At 44.1% G+C, this 21,622-nt stretch overlaps 1 protein-coding gene across 10 annotated transcripts in view; it reads left to right on the top strand.

Annotated features, from left to right (window-relative positions):
- PLEKHM1 (pleckstrin homology and RUN domain containing M1) overlaps window positions 1-21,158 on the top strand; it is a 32,313-nt gene extending 11,155 nt beyond the window's left edge. For 6 of the 10 annotated variants that reach the window (XM_073004107.2, XM_073004106.2, XM_078377767.1 and 3 more), the window contains 11 exons: window positions 1,103-1,198; window positions 3,593-3,840; window positions 6,598-7,233; window positions 9,210-9,615; window positions 12,344-12,590; window positions 13,439-14,359; window positions 15,546-15,691; window positions 17,428-17,621; window positions 17,984-18,047; window positions 18,787-18,944; window positions 20,349-21,158. In XM_073004107.2, coding sequence (XP_072860208.2) covers window positions 1,145-1,198; window positions 3,593-3,840; window positions 6,598-7,233; window positions 9,210-9,615; window positions 12,344-12,590; window positions 13,439-14,359; window positions 15,546-15,691; window positions 17,428-17,621; window positions 17,984-18,047; window positions 18,787-18,944; window positions 20,349-20,451 — 3,177 coding nt within the window. In that variant the 5' untranslated portion in view covers window positions 1,103-1,144 and the 3' untranslated portion in view covers window positions 20,452-21,158. Of the gene's footprint in view, window positions 1-1,102; window positions 1,199-3,592; window positions 3,841-6,597; window positions 7,234-9,209; window positions 9,616-12,343; window positions 12,591-13,438; window positions 14,360-15,545; window positions 15,692-17,397; window positions 17,622-17,983; window positions 18,048-18,786; window positions 18,945-20,348 lie in introns of those variants that run through there. The other 4 variants (XR_013537507.1, XR_013537508.1, XR_013537509.1 and 1 more) reach the window with 4 other exon arrangements.
- The last annotated feature ends 464 nt before the right edge of the window (window positions 21,159-21,622 follow it).

Here is a 21,622-nt window from a genome sequence, read left to right as displayed (position 1 = left end):
GTCATAAGACAGAAGTAACTTGATGGGACATGATTATTGATTATTGTCTATTTGCATTTCTTTCGTGAAATTTTGTTTGGGGCTGTTTCCCTCCTTGTTTGGGAAGCCTCTCTCATCCCATCCCCAGCAGCATCCCTGGCATATAAATCATGCTGGTGATCTCTTAAGATTCTGTGCTTGGTTCTCTGTTCTATGGTATATATTCTAATAGATACTCTCTTATTGTGGTTTTGAAGTACCCTGAAGCATTTTGGAGAAATCTTGGCTTTTCCATTCAATTTCCTTTATGGGACTTCCTTCATTTTAGAGAGATTTGAACTCAGACATGACTGTGCTAAGAGTTTCCTGTCCCTTTCCCACTTGAACATGAAAATAAGATGTAAATTAAAATTTCAACACAGTTTCTGTTTTCCAAATTTGGGTAGCACCACTTAGGCTTAAGTCTACAGTACATTGTTTCTGGTCAGTTCCACAAGCAGCTATTCCAGTGCAGAGTTGTTCATAGAATGTAGAGATTTCGCTTCCTTCTTGTGTCTGAGGTACCGTAATTGATCTTACACTTTACTGTAATTGCTTCTCTTTTGCATTCTTTGCTGGTTTCATTTTTCATCTCAAAATCACACAATCTAATGGTAATGGAAATGCCTAACTTCTGGCGTCTGGTACTGTTGCTCATAGTGACTCTGTGAAGTAGTCACCCTCAAGAGGGGCTGACTACCCCACAGCATCCCAGGACATCTTCTATATATCCAGGGAAGACCATATCCCACTTTTTTCTCCATTCCACCAAGTTTCTGTTATGCTAATTACACCTATGCTTTCCATTAAAATCAAAGATTCCAACTCCTCTATCTTGGCTCAGAAATGTATAGCATTAGTACAGAAATTTTCTAAACATGGTGCACTCTAATCTCTGTGTTTCCCCATGGTCCTTCAACCCTCTTCAACCTGCTGTTTTGTTTTACTGTATGCCTGTGGCCTATTTCCACCCTATCATTATTTGTGTAGCTGGAAAGTTTTTCACCCACATCTCCTGAATTAGAAACTCCAGTCAAGGTTCAGTTTAACTAAGACATCCTTTTTTCTGTTTGCTTTTCCTCAGGCTATCATGTGATTCCACCACTCTGCAGAAGCAGAGGTAGACATGAATTCCAATCACACTGCTGAGAATGGATGCCGGGCAAAGGAGGTTATCCAGGTAAATACAGGTTGTTGAGCAAGCCAACGGGGGTGAGACTGTATGGACCATGGAGATGTCAAGTAGTGGTGAGACTGTTCCCAGTCCTTTCTAGAAGAAGAGGCAGTGTGTAACCTGAAGCAGGCAGTGACACATATCAGAGATCACCAGATGATTCCTTTCTATTCCACTGAGGATTCAGTGGGTGGAAGATGCTATTTCTTCTGTTGGTCTTTGATGATGACACACAAGTGGTGTCCTGCTCTTTTGTCATCTAAGAAAGTGCAGTGGTTTGAAACTTGCAATGGAACTCATTCACAAAGCACAGTGGCCCACCTCCCCAGAAGGACATTGATATTATAGATAGCTGCCACCATTGTATCTGTTCCATTCTCCTCCAGCACTAAGCATATCCAATTCTTTTACTTTTCTCCTAACTCATGTTCTTCTCCAGCATTCTCAGGGTGAAATCAAGTTTGTAATCTATAAAGAATAAGCAGATAAAAGGCAGAACCATTTAGGCATAAAATGGTAGAAACAGAAGATTGATTGATTTTACTTGGATACCTTTCCATAGTGCTTGAAAAAGTTTACAACATAATTAGGCAAGGAAAAAACAAAATTTTCCAGGCCTTTGCTTCATGTCATCTTCAATTTGTAATTCTCCCTTCTTTTTCTATCACTTCTTCCTCCAGAAGTGGCAATTCAATTTTAAAACAGTTACAGGGCCCCTCTGCACTGTTTAGCATCCCACAATATGAGTTTTTCAAAACTGGAAGTTGACTTGGCTTTTTCAGGTTCCTCCTCCTCCACCACCTCTTCTTCTTCTGTGGCTTTTGGCATTGTTGGCAGTATGTGCAACCCTCAAAGAGTCCTGGGGCAGCAAATTAGATCCTGGGTTCATCAAAATTGCCTATCCCTGTTGTACACCAACACACAGGCCCAGTACTGGCCTCGTGGCGCAGTGGTTAAACCGCTGTACTGCAGCCAAAACTGTGCTCACGACCTGGGGTTCAATCCCAGGTAGCCGACTCAAGGTTGACTTAGCCTTCTATCCTTCCAAGGTCGGTAAAATGAGTACCCAGCTTGCTGGGGGGGGGCAATGTGTAGCCTGCATAATTAACTTGTAAACCGCCCAGAGAGTGCTTGAAGCACTATGGGGCGGTATATAAGCAGCACACTTTGCTTTTGCTTTGCTTCAGTGTTTGAAGATTTGCCTTTAAAAAAAAGGCAGATGGCAAAGTTTCAGTGGATAAAGGATAGCTCTTGGATCCTATCAATCTCAGGATGATCATACCTCAAAGAAAAGTAGGAGAGATCACAGTCTTAATTAAATTTCATAGTGAACCTTTGACTGAAATCCTGTCTGTAGAGTAAGCCCAATAGTAACTTTCTATCCATTCTTCCGTGCTAAATAAATTGTTGCTACCATGATTCTCAGGACGTGCATGCACCCACCCACCAAGGCATCTGTGGAGATTCTCACACCAGGGCAATGCATGTGTGTACCCCTGAGAATCACAGCAGCAGCATTTTGTTTAGCAGAGAGAAATAGATGGAAAATGATGCTTGGGCTTATGCTATGAACAGGATTTCAGCTTTTATCATGACTCCAGACACCAGTTAATTACTTCTTTTCTGAAGTTTTGGGGTAGAAGTAATACATTTTTTTATTAAAATCCTGTTGCTCAGTATAGCAAATTGCACCAGAGTTTGCCCATTGAATCAATGGAGATTTGGTAGTCAGCTTCTCCATGGATTCAAATGGGTTTATTCTAATTGCAACTTCCTTTAGTATACTTAGTCACAGTTGGAGTAGGCCCATTTGAATCAATTGGACAAAGGCTTTTGGCTACTTCTACTATATTTCCTTTGGTACCTTGTTTCTGTGTTGCAGTCAGAATAGGAGCCTGATAAACATGATTTATTTTGTTCCTTAACTGTTTTAACTCTGAATGGTGGGGTTTGTTTTCGTATCTGTTTTATATATTTTGTTGTGTGGTTAAAAGACAGCAATGAAGACTATGTATTGTATAATTGAATTCTAAGATCTTAATCTGTTTCTTCTCAGATGTCAAACTGAGTGTGGTGGGAGCTTCAAGACGTAATTTATAATATGTGAAAGAATATCACATTTGTTATTCAGGCTGCAAACTGTTGGTGCTCAAACAGTATAAGCAAACATGAACCTGGCCAGATATTTCAAATAGTACATAAATTATGTGTTTTATATATAAAGAATATAGTTACATGATTCCCTTCCATATCCCTTGTACTGTATTATCATTCTGATATAGCACATACCAGTTGAGGTATATGGCAGAGTCCACAGCATAAAGCTCAAATAACATTGAAGAGATAGCTACTCTAATTCATGGCCCAACCTAATATAACATGTGTTCCTTGTTACTATAGTTGATTAAGAAGCATCTGGTGAATTCCATCAAGGCCTTGCAGAAGCATTATGTGACCTCTGATGCACTTGTAACCAGCGATGATGGGGATGCCAACACCCTCTGCTGTGCACTGGAGGCAGTGTTTGTGCATGGGTTGAAGGCCAAGCACATCAAGGCAGAGACTGGCGCAAAAGGCAGGAAACTTTGGGGGCGCGTACCCCTTCCCCAGCCAGCATTTTGGACCCTGCTAAAATCCATCACACACAGGTGAGGCTTACAAGGCTCCCATTTTGAAGGGTGAGGCTGCTGATGTCACTAACATCGAAAGACTTGATGTGCTTTGGCATCCCCTAGAGGAGTAGTTTGGTGTATTTCAGAGAGATGGTGGTGTATGGAATTTTCCGAAAGCAGAGAATAACAGGGGAGCTGGCTGATGGAGGTCTTCTTGGAAGTATTCAAGAGTGGGAGTGAATACAGACAGTAACCAAGTGATGTGATTGGTTGCATCTCACTAATCCCACATCCTATTGGTATTTTTCCTCCTCTGTACTCCCTAGGCTTTCAGATAATGAATAATGTCGTTACCTATAATGAGTTATGGGTTTAGATGTTTTGGGTTAACAAGGACGTAATACAGTAAAGTCACTTTTTGTAAGAAACGTAATGAGCAAGCATGAGATCATTGTTGGCACAATGCCTATTGTTTCTTGAGATTACTTTTAAGGAGAATTTTTTAAAATTTTCCCAGGAATTTTTCAGGTTTTATACTATTCTGTTGTTTATTTATTTTAATTTATTTAAAATATTTTAACCTACCTTTTTCCTTAAAAAGGACTCAAGTTGGCTTACACCCTTAAAAAGACAATAAGCTAAAAACAATAAGCACACAAATATTAAAAATAAATTAAAAGTACCATATTAAAAGCCATAAGTAAAGTCAATACTGAACACATTTAAAACCACAGAGCACAGTGATCCATTTAAAAATCCGTCTCAGACCATCAGTCATTAAGGATAATGACTGCTTGTGGAAGGACAGCAAAGATGGGGCCAGCTTGGCCTCCCATGAGAGGGAGTTCCAGAGTCTGGGAGCAGCAACAGAGAAGACCCTCTCTCCCACCTACGAGTGTGGTGGAATTGAGAGCAAGGCCTCCCCTGATAATCTTAATGTCCGGGCAGACTCATAGAGGGAAATGAAGTATTTTAGATAGCTTGGACCCAAGCCATTTAGGGCTTTTTAAGTTAAAACCAGCACTTTGAATTGTGCTCAGAAATGGATAGGCAGCCAGTGGAGCTGCTTTAAGAGGGGAGTTATTTGTTCCCTATAGCCAGCTCCACTTGGGAATCTGGCTGCAGCATTTTGGACCCTCTGGAGTTTTCAAACACTTTCCAAAGGTAGCTTCACACAGAATATGTTGCAGTCGTCCAGTCAAGATGGCCAGATCAGACTGTGCAAAGACACTTGTGGCCACCATTGAAACGTTGGCATCCAGACTCAGAGGCGAATTCAAGAGTACCCCCAAGTACACCTGTGTTTTCAGGGGGAGTGTAACCCCATCCAGCACAGGATGGGATGGGACCCTATTCATTAACTGGCTTTTCAACTGACCTCTGTCCCTTTTAGATTAAGTTTCAGTTTACTTGCCCTCATTCACTCCATTACTGGCACCAAACACTGATTTAGAACTGAAACAGCTTCCTTGGATTTAGATGAAAAGGAGAGATAGAATTGGATGTCATCAGTGTACTGGTGACACTGGACGCCAAAACTCTGGACAACGTCTCCCAGTGGTTTCATGTAGATGTTGATTAGAATGGGGACAAAACAGAACCTTGAGGGACACCACAGGTCAGCAGCCAGGATGTTGAACACGAGTTCCCCAGCACCACCCCCTGAGTCCTCCCATCCAGAAAGGACTGGAGCCACTGTAAAACAGTACCTCCAAGTCCTATCCGTAAGAGGCAGCCCAGTCATAAGATGTTTTTTAATAAACAGCGAAAAGTAGCTGAAAAGTAGTAATAAATACAGTATTTTTTAAAAAATATTTTGTAACAATTAATGCAGTACATTCTTTCTTGAACCGCCCTAACAAGTAAAAACAATCTCCCAAGCTGTGTCCATTCCACTCCCCTGTAGTGTTTCAGTTAAGGGCTCAGCTGAGACCAGTGTGTAGTTACTGAAGGATCCTAGCTGGAGATGGGAGTATTTGTATTCGTCTACAAATATGAATATCTCTGCACAGGTGGCATTAATGAGGGTCCAGCCCCATGGGGCCGGATGGTCCACTCACTGATTCGACATGGACACGGACGGCGCAATTCTACCAATGGCTCATCAGTGCGTGATGCGCTCTCCACTCTTCAACTTTGCAGTGAGGTTTGTCCTCCCACCTCCTGCCAGGAGTGGTGAAGGGATCGCGCTCTGTGGAGCCATTGGTAGAATCAATCCATCCATGTCTATGGTGGATTGGTAAGTGGACCATCTGGCCCCCTGGGGCTGGACCCTCATTAATGCCACCTGCACGAGGATATTCATAGACAAATACGAATACCCCCATCTATAATCCTAGCTAAGGACTCCAGCTGAGCGCAATGTAAAGGTATGGACTCCCCATATAAAGTAAGCTCCCATGATGAATTGGTGCAGGAAACAACTGTTGCCTTTACCTGCAACCTGCTTTGGTATTTCCTGGAACTATCTTGACCCTTGGACCGTACCTGGACTTATCTGTGTGATTCCTTGTCTCCAGCAATTATTACAGCTGGTTCTGACTGATTCTCTGGCTTCCAAACTTGGACTGGGTTACCGGACTCTGCCTTTCATTTATTGAAGTAAATCACAGCATCCCCTTTAGATTCCTTGATAGTGTCTTACATCTGTCTTTGTCTGGCTGACCACATCCATCAGCAGCTCCCAATCCTCCTTGCTTTTTCCTATTTTTTGGAACTGTGGCTTTAAGCTTAAGGTCTCTCTCTGTTCCCTTCTCTCTTTTTCCCCCCTCCCCTTAAAAAAATTATCTACAGGAACATCATTTCTGAGCTGGAGCACTTGGACTTCATCAACACTGACGTGGGCCGCTGCCGTGCATGGCTGAGGCTGGCATTGAATGACGGCTTGATGGAGTGCTACCTGAAACTCTTGGTCCATGAAAAAGCCCACCTGTCTGAGTATTACCGTTCTCCTGCTCTGCTACTGGACACTGAAGAGGTTGAGTTCCTCCTCAGTTACCTGCAGGGCTTGTCTTCCCTGGCCTTTGACCTCTCCTACAAGTCAGCAGTTTTGAATGAATGGACCATCACACCATTATCCTTGTCTGGACTGTGCCCGGCCTTGGAGCTGTTGGACCCCTCAATGGGTTTAGAACCCCGGAGGAAAGAGTCGCTGGAATCCCTCTCACAGTCTTCTGGCTCAGATGAGGTTGAAACTCACCCTGCTCTCTTGCCTCTTGGTAGAAGTCGACCAGCCAGCAGACTTGCAACTTCCAACCTGAGCATCAGTACGGCGAGTTCCTCACAGCTGTCTTCTAGCCTGGGGTCTGATGGCCTCCTCCCTGGGATGTCTGTCTGCACCCAGAGCCCTGATAGAGGAGAAGAACCAACTTCAGATGATTCTGGACTTGACACAGCAATGGCAAAAGACTTGGATCAGTCCCTCCAAGAGTGAGTTGGTGGATACAAGCCACGAGCCTTGTCCTTGGCATTTGCAACTACGTAGTGCCATTTGTGCTATTGCTATACACCTCCTATAAATATATAGTGATACACATACTTGTCTGGCTGGGCCTATGGGACGCAGAGATTTCATAACATTTGGTAACCTTCCCTCTTCCTCAGTCTTCATGTCCTCCTGCCAAATCCCACTTGCCCCAGATAATTTACCCATAATCTTTTTGGCATGCTTGTTGTAACTTTGGACACTATGCGATTCTCTGAATTCTCTTATTCCCTCTGCCCCACCACCTTCCATTAAATTACAAATACAGTAACAGGAATACCTGTTAAACATAATGAGCTTCTTGGAAAAAAAAGCAGGGATTTTGTATCATGATGTTACTCAGGTTCCTTAACAAAGTGGGATGTAAGATACCAAAGGATGAGAAAACCTATCTTGTTCTCTCTTAATTCTGTGATGATTTTATTTCCTCTGAAACTTTTTCTTGAAGAGCTAGTGTGGGGCAGGCAATCTTAAAGATTAACAACAAGTTATTAAAAATACTATTGAATGGAAGCCAAATATCTGGCTGGCTGGATCAGTATATGAAAATCCACCTGCTTCTCCTTTCTGCATTTACCTTGCTTACAGTCAAGTTATTAGCTCTTCCCATAAAGAGGCAGACATTCTTCTGCCTGTATGGCCCGGTGTGAGGGTCTCCCTCAGATTATCAGGCTTACCACTTCTCCACAGCAATTGCTCAGTTTCCCATTTGGAATGTTTACGACAGTCTTGCTGAATTTTTTGTTGTTGTTGTTTTCTTACAGAAATCAAACAGCTCAAACTGTATTAAACCAACTTCTTTTTTAAGACAGAACCTCCTGCTTTTTCCCTTCATTAGTACTGAAATTCTGTAGGCCCAAATGGCTGCAGTGTAATATACACTCACACAACCACTCAACCTGAAGATTTGTACTTGGCTTTTGGGGTGGGGGTGAGGTCTGATAGGGCATTTATATAGTCAGAAAATCTGTTTTTCTAAGACCCTGGGGGAGCTTCCCCCCCTACATTTTTGGCTGTTGATGCAACCCAGAGAAAGTCCTGGAGGGAAAAACTGCCCCCAGACTGACCAATGTTAAGCACCTAATGCTACCTTATTAGATGAATCAGTCCCAAGTAGACTAGACCCACTGAATGTACAGTACTTGTTAAGCAAGCACTTGTATAGGTTCAGTGGATCTACTATAGGTGGGACTAACCATTGGATTTAGCACTATCTACCTGTTCAAGATTTGATGAGTCTCAGAACAGTCTTCTGAGGTAGGGCATCCCATGTTGATGATCAAATGACGGCTGGGTGTGACTGATTTGTTTAAGAAAGGAATGGCTAAGAAGGAATCTGAAGTGATTTGTAGGTCTTAACATACTAGGAACATGCTCAACATCACTGTACTACCCTGTGTGTGTTTGCTCCACTCCCATAATGACATTTTGAACGGTGAGAAATAAAATTGTGTATTAGGAGCTTGATATCCATCTCAGTACATAGAACTACTGGATTTTTAAACATGTTAAATCAGCTATGTTTAAAATGCTGATTTAGAGGCATATTATATTGGCATCACATGGCAAACAGCTGTTCCTACTGCATCTGTCTGGTAGGAATACATTACTGATACTACATATGCTGTAATGTTGTAAAAATTATAATATTGTTTTTACTGTAAGCCGCCTAGAGTGGTCGAATACGATCAGATAGGCAGGATAGAAATAAAATAAATAATAATAATAATAGAATGGCCTTAGTTTTATATAGCCAAAGCACCACATCAGAGTAGGGATCAAGGCATTTAGTGTTGAATGGCTACTGATGGTTCAAAGGTTTACCTGTTGAATCGACATGGCACAGCTGGAGATGTGATCACCAGATAGTTGCCCCCCCCCCCAAATTCATTGTATTTTAACTTTTTGTTCTTCCCTCAAGGGTTTTAGCAGAATTCAGCAGAGCACAGAGAAGATCAGAATCTGTCGGAATTACTAAACAAGGTCATGCTGTAGTAGAGCCTTCCCCACCACAGCATCCTTGTCCTGCTGCTCCTTTCTGCACTGCACGGATTTCTTGTCTCACGACAGTGGAACACTCTGACGATGCTAAACCAACTCCTGCCACAGCAGAACCTCAGCTTCCCAGTACAGCCAACCCACCTAAAGCGGAAGAAATGGCTGGTGCCAAGATTCAAGATGCCTCCATGCCAATAGTCACTGAAGAAGTAGCAAATGATTCCTCAACTCATCACATCATCAAGGAAGAAGCGAAAGACAGAACCAGCCATATTCATGGCCAGGAAGGAGGCCAGATTCTCTCACCAGTTTCACCAGGGATCTGTCCGGTAGGAACAGGCTTTATTACTGATACTACATATGCTGAGATGGTCTTAGTTTTATGTAGGCAAAGCACCACTATCCCTACATCAGAGTCAGTTGTGAATGGGTTTGGGAAAAACAAGATTCACAAAAGTTCAAGGAAAGTGAAGAAGAAGAAGACCCATAATAGAGAAACCCCAAACAACAGCCGGGTATGGTGAGTGGCCAGGGAATCCTGATTATGGGTAAGGGATGGAGTGCCATAGAAGGAGGAATGGTTGACTGGTTGGGCCCTAATAAAAGAACTCACTCAAAAACATTTGTTGTAAGTCCTACTTGTTGCCTTGTATTTACATTTCTGTATACAGTGGTGCCCCGCTTGACGATGATAATCCATTCCAGGAAAATCACTGTTAAGCAAAATCATTGTCAGGCGGGGGGGAAAAACCCTTTGGAATGCATTGAAAACCGATCAATGTGTTCCAATGGGGGAAATACCTCATTGTCCTGCGAAGATCGCCCATAGAGAACCGATCGCAAAAAACTCATCGTAAAGTGATTTTGACGTCATGCGGGGTAAGCGTCTAGCGGGGCACCACTGTAAATGTTTACCTGGAAAAAGGGTTAAGAACAGGGAAGTAAAGTTGGCAGCTAATTGCTATGTAATAACTGGCTTATACTATTACCAGTTTTTTAAAGTATTAACCCTTATACTGTAGCTTCTGCCTCTTCAGTATATTGCATTTGTGTGTTGAAAATTATAAAGGAGGGAGATGAGCATAGCATTCTCCCCTCAACATGTGTGGCTTTGACATGCTTGCTAAGTAGGGCTCTAGTTTTGGAAACAAATGTACAAATGAAGCATTTTGCTCAAAATGTTTACAGGCCCAATCACTACCTTGTGTGGGACAGATAAGGAATCTGTGAAGTGTCTTTAGCTGAGGCTCTGGGAGCCAACTGAACCCTGAGTCTTCCTGGCTTCATTGTCCCTTGTCACCTTTCTCATTCCAGGAAGATAGACAAACCTCTGTCACCCCTCTTCACTCTTACAAGGAGATAAGCTTGGAGGAAGACATATTGGCAGGCAGGGGTGCAAACCAAGAGACCTCTGTAGGCTGAACTGGGGCCAGTACTCTCCTCTGCTGCAGTAAATACTTTTGCTGTGGGGATCTTCTGTTCGCTTTACCTGAAATTCTGTGCCGTCTGAAGACAACGTTCTACCTGACCTCAGATTTGATGGTTCAATCTGTGTTCACCAAATTTAACTAATCTTAATTATAGGCGTGAGCGTTGTCAGGCTTCCTCCTGCTTGTAAATAAGGAGCCTGGTAGTGAATGAGTTGTGTTGATGGAGCATTTTTGTGTTCTGTAGGGCAGGAAATGCTGCTAAACTGGAACTTCCTGCTCTCAATAGGAGTGCCTCCTGAGGAAACCTTTCTCACTTGTGGCTCCCAGCCAATCCATGTCACCCTCAGCAGGAAGTGGTGTCATCTCACTTAGGTCACCTGACACAGATATCTGCAGTCGATTCCAGAGGTTCTTAATCTGTGGTCTACAGACCCCCCGGGGGGGGGGCCTACAATGTTCTCACAGGAGGTCCATGAAGCCTTGAAGTAATTTTATAATCTTTTGCAGTTAAAATAGAGAAAATGAATGAATAAAAGCAAGAAAGGAAAAGAAACCTAGAACAAAATCTTAATTTCCCTTGCTTGCTTTTGTAAAACCTGGCTTTGTATGGAATCATTCCAATTAAAATATTATAAGAGCAGTGTGTGCAGTCACAGATTAATTTATTTCTCCGTTCTCTCCAAATTTGAAGATCCTTAATGATAAACATTAAATAAATATTTGATGCACTTTAGGGTTTTAAATATTTAGTTAAGTCTTGGTGGTCCATGGCAACAAAAGACATTTAAAGGGGGTCTGAGGTAAAGAAAAGGTTAAGAACTGCTGATCTGATCCATTCAGGTTCACAGGAGAACCCTTTCGACTGACAGCCTGCAGTGCAAGGGGTCCTTATCTAAGAAGGACCCAGGACTTTGGATCTGAGACCCACAACTCTTCAGTGTCATCCTGTGATAAGAGTATTGAGATTTCAGAGGCATGAATTTGGACCCACCTCAGCCCTTGATTCGGTGAACGTGGTACAAATATGCAAGCCTTTAAACCTGAATATGCGGTTCTGTTAATAAAATGTTGATTTGCCATAGGCCAGTCTTTCTATGTTTCATGTGGAAATTATACTTCTGAAGGAACTGGAAGATGAAGCCTAGGGGGCTGTATATGACCCTAGTCCTGTTTTAACATGATGTCCCACCCTGAGCACTTGAGGCAAGAATGTTTACATTTCTATACAACACTCTATGTGGTAAACACTTTGCATGAAATCCAGCTGTGTAATGCAAGCAAAGTCATAAGCTTCAGTTGGTTCCTCACCGCTCAGTAAAGAACTCTTGCTGCAATTCTCAGGGACAGACATGCATGCTGTCTTGGTACATGGACACAAGTGTGCGCCCCTGAAAATCACAGCAAGGGCTCTTTATTTACCAGAAGGAATGGACCAAAATCTACAACTTTGCTTACGCTATGCAGCAGGATTTCGGCCACAGTGTGCTAAAAAAACAAAAAGGAAAACCCTCCTCTTTTCTTGTCAGCATAGTCTTGTTGAATGTATTAGAACATCCAAGCAAAGAGACCCTGTGGCCGGAAGCATATCTCATAATAAGTGTTCTCTTTTTTTCTTGTTGTTCAACAGAAAACCAGCTGGATTACCGAAGATGATTTTTCCTTGCCTTCTCCTCCTCCTTTTGTGGAGATGGGGAAAAGCCTTCTCACTCCGTGCAGTCCCTCATCAGAGAAGGCTGCTGTTGACCAGCCATCAATCCCAAGCGGTGCCATAGAGCAGGGTGGGCCCCCTGCATCCTCCTCAGAGGCTGGTAAACCCATGTTGTCCCCAGAGAGGGAATCAAAGGGCTTCAGGGTCATTCACCGGAGACAGATAGGTAATTGTCTTTTTGCTTAGGAAACAAAGGTGGAATTAGATTGGGGAAGGAAAGGGCAGAAACAGTTTAGAAAATGTGCCTGTTTGAGCTACTGCTCTTCCAGTCCCTCAGACCATGTGGCTGTGCTGGCTAGAGGATTCTGGAAGTGGTTGTTCAAAATGCAGCCTTCTCAGCTTCCCTGGGCTGCAGAATCCACCAGATCCTTATTTATATGTGATATATGTATTGCTGCTGTGAAGGATGCATACCTAAGAATGACTTGCACAACATCATTGGGCTAGAAATGGTAACTGGAATAATTTATTGTCGGGTGGTTATAGGTTTATATCAGGCTGCAACCCCTAGTTCTTACTCCTATAATGTTGTGTTAGGGAACACTGATGTGCCTCAGAAAAGACTGTTTCCTGATCAGTGCAGTGATTTCTACAGGTTAGAGCTCAAGGCCTATTTTGGGATGCAAAGACAGATAAATTCCAGTGTGTGACTAAGAAACTGGAATAAGGAACCAGTGTATAGTGCTATTCCATCAAGCACAGTACACGCAGATGACATATACATAGTGCCCAAACATCTATATAGTTGGATTAAAAACAAAACACTGCACTACCCTCACCACAATGTTATTGTTTGATTTCAGAAGCTAAGCAGGGTCAGGTCTGGTTACTACTTGGATGGGAGGCCACCAGGGAATGGTGGGAGTGCTAAGTTAGAGTTAGGAGAGAATCACCTTTGAATCCCTAGAGAGCCATTGCCAGTCAGAGCTGACCTTGCTAACCTGGATGGATCAATGGCCTAAAGCAGCTTCTGATGTTTCTTTGTTCTCTCTCTTCTCCTCATCTTTCCTGCAGGCCTTTCCAACCCCTTCCGTGGTTTGCTGAAATTGGGAACACTGGAACGGCGAGGGGGCATGGGGATCTGGAAGGAGTTTTTCTGTGAGCTCTCTCCTTTAGAGCTGCGCCTCTACGTGGACAGCGAGGAGCGAGTGTGTGTGGAGAGCTGCTCCCTGTTGAGGTGTGAGTCCGTGGGGCAGGTACACAGTGACGGGCGCTTCGACCTGGTTTTTTCAGGCCGAAGGCTTTGCCTGCGGGCTGCATCTCAAGATGAGGCAGAGGACTGGCTTGAACGGCTCCATGAGGCCCTGAAGAAGTGTCGTCCTCAACAGGAGGAAGACTGGGAGACTCTGGGGTGGCCTGAAGTCATGGAGGATTTTGAGGGAAACTCTGCCAGTGGATCACCTGGCAATACTTCTGCCCTCCTGCAGTACAGTGGGACTGGCCCAAATGGCCTGGACTGGAGTTGTACTTTGGCTCCCGAGTTGGATGCAGTCAAAGAGTCTGTCCTGTACTTGGAGACCGAGAGGACATGGTCCCCTTTTATCTTCTCTTTGTCCTTGGAAGCCTTGAAGTGCTTCAAGGCCAGGAACAGGGAAAAAACCTTGAGCAACAGCTATGGGGTGGAGACCATCCAAGACATCCTCCCAGATGTGAGCCTGGGAGGGCCAGCCTTCTTCAAAATCATCACCTCTAAAGCGGTGCTGAAGCTGCAGGCCGAGAATGCCGAGGAAGCAGCTGACTGGCGCGACCTGGTCCGCCGGGTGCTTATGTCCTACCTGGAAACGGCCGAGGAGGCTCTGACTCTTGGAGGCAACCTGGATGGGAACTCGCAGGTTGCCCTGAAGAATACTGTCAAGGAGAATGGGTTCCTCTTGCAGTACCTGGTTGCTATCCCTATGGAGAAAGGGCTGGACTGTCAGAGCTTCATCTGTGCAGGTGAGGGGCTGGCAAGGGCAGTTGCAAAGAGGGAATTCGGCTCTGAGAAAATGGACTTCCCTTCTCTTGTGTCAAACCATGCTCAGGGCAGCTCGTGCCTCTTCATAGCAAAAGAAATAATAGTCCACAAATAGCAGAGGAGCCAGAAAAAGCAGAGATGACTACAATAAATAAGCCTAGAACTTGGAAAAGTTACATTTTTGTACAACTCTCAGAATTCCTGAACTGGCCGTGGCTATGGTGGATGGACATTTCTGGGGACTCATAATCTTTTTTTTAAAAAGTAACTTTTCTGAGTTCTGCTCCTACAGCATAGATCCCCTCCCCCATATTTCCTTCTCTGAATTTTTTTAGGGTCCAAATCCAGTAAGTACATTGCTATTGAAGCAGATATAAATGTGGAAAGCTCTGTACTTTGCTTGCATTACCTGTCAAAGGATCCTTATCAATATCGCACTTAAGGGCTGGGATAATTTATTCCTTGTGACCTGATGTCCACCACAGCACACCTTGATAGAGATGGCCCCAAGATCTGTTGGTACCTGAGAAAAAACTGTCCATATGATGCATCAGCAGGTAGTAAAAATATAGAAATGATATTAAATAGAGAGAGTGCTGCCCTTTAATATTTAGTTTGACTTTGTTCCTTTATTTCTCTGAAGCGATCTGTCATAATTTCCAGCCATCTGGTTGCTGATGGAGATGGGAGAAGACTATTGTGAACTTAGAGCCAGGAGAACTAGCCATATATTCCAATCATCCTCTCGGCCTCAGATTGTCAACAGAACTAGAAATGAGAGAGTAGCATAGAAAAGAGGGGGGGATCTGGCTTTGGACTTTAAGCAGGATGAGATCAAGTCCCCTGCAAGCTAATGCAGACTTTTATAACCTATGGCAGTGGTCCTCAACCTTGGGCCTCCAGATGTTATTGAACTACAACTCCCAGAAGCCTTCACCACCACTTCTGCTGGCTAGGATTTCTGGGAATTGAAGTCCAAGAATATCTAGAGGCCCAAGGTTGGGGACCACTGACCTAGGGGCTTTCCAGATGGACTTTGACTCCCATCATTCTCAGCCAGCAGATAAGAAAAAGCTAGTATTCATGTGGCTTGCTCTCCAAGAGATGTTGGGTGGAAGTTATGGCCTCCTCAGCAAATCTTTATAGTTTGCATTTGTCTTTCTGCAGGTTGTTCCAGGCAGATTGGCTTTTCCTTTCCAAAGCCCAAGCTGTGTTCATTCACAGGCCAATATTACTGTGAGACGTGCCACCAGGATGATGAATCAGTGATTCCTTCTCGACTGATTCACAACTGGGATCTTGCCCTGCATCCGGTATGATGGGCTAGCTAGGGGAAAGAGGGTATGGGGTGCATGAGCACAGAGTATGAAGCAGGGCTCATCCCTGCTTTGATCACCTGCTCCTTTCAGGTGTCCAGTTCTTTATATATTTGCATCAAAACCTAGCATGAAGACAAATAATATTGCTGCAGCGACCAAAGTGCAGGATGTGATTTGTTTCCTAAAACCAGGCCATGCATGTAGTTTTAATTTAACCATCTATAACAGGATGGGTAACTGGGGGCACTAGATAGATGTCTTTGGTCTCCCATTCACCTTCATCCTACACCACCAACTATGCTGGTTAGGCCTGTTATGTGTTGTAGGCCAGAAGCAACAAGAGAATATACATTCCCCAACCCCAATCTATATTAGCTTTCCTCAACTTAGTCTTCTCCAGCTGTGCTAGATTACAAATCCCACAGTTCCACAGCTAGCTGGCTATGTCATTATGGGAGTTGTAGTACATCATATTAAGAAGGTTATCTTAGAGGTCTATAGGTGACTCTTGGCTTGATTTCCTGTCCCTCTTGTAGTTCATTTTTCAGAGATTCACCTTCTGCCTCTCACTCTTCTTTGTGTCAATAGACAAAGAGGGAAATAAAAAACAAGAAAGTTTTAATAAAGTCTATATAACTACAGTGTGTTGGCAAACATTGATATAGGACCTACAGAAACCGATGAATCCCGAGCAGAACAGAGAAGTGATACATTTTCTCTATAAGTGATGCAGCATATCAGCAGTGCCCTAATACAGCCTTAAATTTTTTTAACTTCCTCTGCCCCTACACAGAGCAGAGGAAGTGTTTAATCTGCCAATATTGTGAAGTAGCTGTTTTCTTAAGCCACTTCCATGTGTCGTTCTGCCAACTCCTGCGACATTGCTGGAACCAGTTGTATTGGCTCTTGCCTTTCCATTGGACCATTTCAGCAATGTGGAGAGGGGGGAATCTGCTGCTTGGGTAACAGCCTATCCTCCATATTACCTTACCCGGGCTTCATGCTCTGGAGAGGACACTCCTCGATTCAGAGCATGTTACCATAGTCTCTCGAGACTGAAGGATGCCTATGCCTTGATGTGGGAAATTGACAGCAGGAGGAGCCAGAGTGAATAGGGGCGCTTGAGGTGGGAATGCCACTTAGATGCAAGGATCACACCAAACAGCACACCAGACTTCTGGTTCATCCTCCATCGACCCTATTTAGCCTGCTCCAGCCCACTCCAATGAGCCCGGGAGAAAAGCCTTCTGGAGTTTTTTTGGGTGGGGGAGGGATGTGATCCTCCAGATGTTTTTAATGTATAACATCTTTAGCCTTAGTGCACACAGCCCATGGCGACAGATAATAAACAAAGATTCAGTCCAAAAACATCTGGAGGACCACAGATGGCTACCTGCAGTTTAAGCAGTGAGGAAGACCGTGGAATGCTTGCATGGAAGAGAGCAAGTGGGACTTGCCAAAGAGGTCTTCCCTTCATAGGTTTGGGAAATTGCCTACTGGCACACATCATTGTCCTGATTTAGTTGTAAACTTTTGATGTCACACAGGGACCTTTTACAGTCAGGCTGGACAAAGTTTAATACTGCAGATGTTGCTGCACTACAGCTCCTATCAGGTTTGGCCCATATATCTAGTGGGGGTGAATGATGGGAGTCACAGTCCAGCAGCCCCTGAGAGTCCCACTTCTCCCTGCTTTACAGGGTGCTCTCTCATCCAACCATGTCTCTTAGGTTTGTTGCCAGGCTCTCAAGTTTCTGAGCCAAATTAGCAATCAGCCCTTGATTGATCTGAAGCTGGTGAACGAGACCCTCTATGACCATGTGGACCACATGAAGCGCATCTACCAGAGTCGGGAACAGCTGAAGCTCCTTGGGGACTACCTTGTCCTTTGCCGCAGTGGGGCCCTGAAAGAGATCACCAAACGGTAAGTCATCCTTGCTGCAGAAAGCCACCCATCTGTTGGGCTTCAAATACATTCCAGCCATCTCTGAGAAGAGGGGGGGGAAGCTAGTGTGCTTGTAAAATCAGAGTTTGGAATAGTTACTTTTGGGAATACAGTTCTTAGAATTCTTGGAAGTTTAGTCCAAAGAGGAAACTTTTCTGTGATCCGGGGTGGAATTTAATTCTTTCTTGGCCCTCTGTTCTTGCAAGCTGTGTATCCCTTCTAGCAGGGGGATTCTTTGGCTTCTGTATAACTCCTAGCACTCTGTGCAGGTCTTGACATTGACGGGGAGTCTTAACAAACTCTTACTGATCTTCTCATCTTTTTGTCTCCTTTTTTGGAAGGTTGGATCACCGGCACTACCTGCTGGAATGTCCCCATAAGTACAGCGTGGCTGATTTGAGGCAGGTATGAGATCTGGAAGTTATATAACCAGGAGGCAGGCAGAGGAAAAACTTTCCCCCAACACATCTCTCTCCAGCCAGGACAACCCATTAGCCTGCACAGTTTAGATTAGATTTGTAGTCACAAGTGGGGAGAATTTGAATTGTTAACCCCCTGAAAACGGATCTGTTCATGCTCAGAAACAATGTTTCCCTTTATTATTTAGAACTTTTGAGAGAGATCTGCAAAATAATGGGAGATGTCAGTCCTGACAAATTGAACACACACCACCAATGGTTTCTGAGATTTGCCAGGTCCCCATGTCCTTTCTGCCTCTGGTGTGGAATTCAAATGTTTTGTTCTATGTGCTCTTTATGGGGGAAAGGGTGTAAGAAAGAGCTGGGGAAACGACCTTCCTGATTTTGTTGAACTGCCGCTCCCATCATTTCTTTTCACTGAGAATGATGGTCCAGGCTCATGGAAGTTGCAGTTTAACAATATTTCTGCCATAAACTAATCCATTCCCATCCTATTATCACAGCTGCCTTAGGCATTTGATGCTGAATGCCGGTATGAATGGATGGATGGACAAATGTTGCTCTGTGTGAAAGTTGGCTGGAGGATTCTGGAAGTTCTAGTCAAAAGAGAAGTTCATATTTTTTTTTCAGAATTCTCATGAAGGATGAGGACAGAACCAGCAAAAGCTCCTTCTTTTAGCTCTCACCACCTGGACAACTTGATAACATCCCTTCTCTGTTCATAGATTGCAGACGGGGTGTTTGAGACATTTCTCCAGTCTCTGATTCAGTTTGCCTCCCACCATGTCTACAACTGTGACCTGTGTACCCAGCGGGGCTTCATCTGCCAAATCTGTAACAGCAATGATATCATCTTTCCTTTTGAATTTGGCACAACCAGCAGGTGACCATTCTCTCCCTGCCCATTATTACATTTTAAGTTTTCTAAGAAACAGGGATTCTGTTTTTCAAGATGTAGGACAATGGACAGGACAGGTAGAAGAGCTGTGGTTCTCCAAACATATTCGTCATGTCCTTGAGTTTACTGGGTAGGGACAGAATCTTTTAATTCATGGTAAATCATCTATTCATTGGGCTGCAGGGATGTCATAGGTGTATTGTTGGCAGAGTTTTTGAGAAGTCGTTTCGTTTTGACTACAGTTCTCAAAATCTCCCTACCGCCACAGCTGTTCTGTCTGGGGATTTTGAAAATTGTATTCCAAAAAAGTAACTTTTCCAGTGTTCCAAAAAAGTAACTTTTCCAGGCTCTAGTCTTAAAGTGCAGCATGTTCCAGGTTGCACCTCTGGCTTCTAAGACATGGAAATCAGTGGCTGGGAGAATGGAGGCGGCACAGTTTGGTGCCTAGGAGATCCACCTTCCACCTGGGTAGATGATCAGGATGCTGCAAAGAATTCAGACTTCAGCGTCTCCTTATTTCCCCTTCCTGTACCTCATCTCATCTCACAAAGCTAGAGCAGGATGGTGGGATAGCGGTGGGCATGTCTGGCTCACTAAAGTTTTGTGGCCTCTCTTTCTTGGCTGTGCACTGAAGCAGGAAGAGTGCCTCCTTCCTGGGATGACATGATTTCCTGTTGCCTGGATCAGATTGTTTACCCCAGGCGGCAGGATGTGCCTGCAGCCTTCGTGACAATCGCTCCAAGGAGCACTTTTCATTTCTGGCTGGAGGCAGAAGCAGCAGAAGGCACTTCCTGTACTGGCTGGGCTCTTTACTCAGGGCCATTTCCTCTTGCACACCTGGTCAGCCTTAAGGGGGAACCCAGAGCTAAACCGTCTGTTCTGAACAGGGGTGAAAACCAAGCCATGTGTGTGTTGCTCATTACAGAGAAAGAGACGCTGGTTTCCAAAATTCGATCTCTGCAAGCAGGGATGCTTGGAATCGGGACATTTGTGCTGAAATGAACGAACTGTACAAACATCATATTTCAAAGTAGGGTTAGCGACAAAAACAAGAGGTCTTGCAGCAGTGTAAAGATTAACATGTTTTATTTGGCATTAGTCTTCATGAGCTATATTCCACTTCATTAGATGAACTTTCAAACTCATTTCAAAGATATTTTTAAATTGTGCTGGCTCAGCATAGTAGTCCTGCACTGCAGTCCCCATCCTGAGCCGGCGTCCCCACCCTGATCTAGCTGGTTCAGGAATATGGCTGTTCTGGGTTGAAATAATGTTGGGGTGGGATAGGCCACCCCTCCTCAAGGAATGCCTGGGCTTCTCAAGGCCTTATCTCCTCATTAATGCCCTTTGGATTGCTTCAGAAACTGACCTAATACATTTTCTTTATAGGTGTAACGAGTGCAAAACTGTCTTCCACAGCAGTTGTCAAGCAAATGCCAGTTTCTGCCCTCGTTGCGTCCGCCGCCGGAAATACCAGCAAAAATTACAGTAACCTTCCTCCACACATGCTACTCCTTGGAAAAACCCCTTGTTCCAGGGGAGCCCAGAAAGAACTGGGAAAAGGACACAACAGGCAGAGGCTGTGGGCTCAAAGAAGGCCGCCTGCCAGCCACACGTCCTGCCCCGCTTGTGGGCTCTGGGAACATCGGTCGAGAAGAGAGATACAAAGAGTAGGTGGGAAGGACTTGGGTGATGCCCTTCTACTAATCCACTGCTCTCGGCTGCTTCCCTTTTCCACAGCCATCATTCTGTCCTGCCTTTTGGACAAGTACCTGCTTGTCTCATGCGCAGGGAAAACCAGACATGAATTAAGATGTTTGCAACCAGGACTTCCCAAAAGACTAGCAAACAGAAACTTTAGCAGACACATCTTGATTGAAATTGCAGGGGAAGACACTGAGGTTTGCTTTGATTTTTAAAATTAACGCACTTTGTAGCAGAGTTCTTGTGCCTTCTGCACTTTATTACAGGCTTCCTCTGAAATGCCATGTGCCAAACAGCTGCTGAATCCTCTGGGAACACATTCCACCTTTCCACCTCTTACTGTTCTCCATAAACAAAGTGACCTTCTTATAAATAACAAACTATTCCTCTCTTCCCTTTTTTTTAAATACGAAGGCTATGGATTCCAGAGATTAATTTTTTAATTTTTTCCTTTTACTCTTCTATGCAGATAATTAAAGTTAATTTAATAATGAACTAATGTGTGTGTTTCATATTTCCTCACAACCTTTCATATTTGCGAAAGATATTTTAGGGATAGGTTCAGAGGTGGGATTCAGCAGGTTCTCACCTATTCTATAGAACCGCTTCCTAAATGTACTATTGGTTCTTAGAACCGTTTGTTGGCCTGAGATGAATGAAGGAGGAGGGGCCAGGTGACCAGCAACGAGTGAGGGGGAGGGGCACAATTAACTGCCTCCCTTCCCACTCGACACTGAGCCGTCTGAGGTGGGATATGGGTGAGAGAGATAAAGCCCTGGAAAGAGCAGAGGTGTCACTGGGGGAAAAGGGGGGAGGATGAGTCATTGATGTCACTGGAGGAAAGCCCATGGCCTCGAGGCAGAGGGTGTGTGTGATTGACAAGGCATGAGGGCAGGACACAGAGGGAAAAAGTTTTGGGGTGAGACCGCTTCAATCAAACAAACAACCGTCCTCATTTT

This window comes from Pogona vitticeps, chromosome 6 (assembly GCF_051106095.1).
Source record: "Pogona vitticeps strain Pit_001003342236 chromosome 6, PviZW2.1, whole genome shotgun sequence".
NCBI lineage: Eukaryota > Metazoa > Chordata > Lepidosauria > Squamata > Agamidae > Pogona > Pogona vitticeps.
The sequence above is the reverse complement of the archived record's forward strand: the minus strand, read 5'-3'. Positions and strand labels throughout refer to the sequence as shown.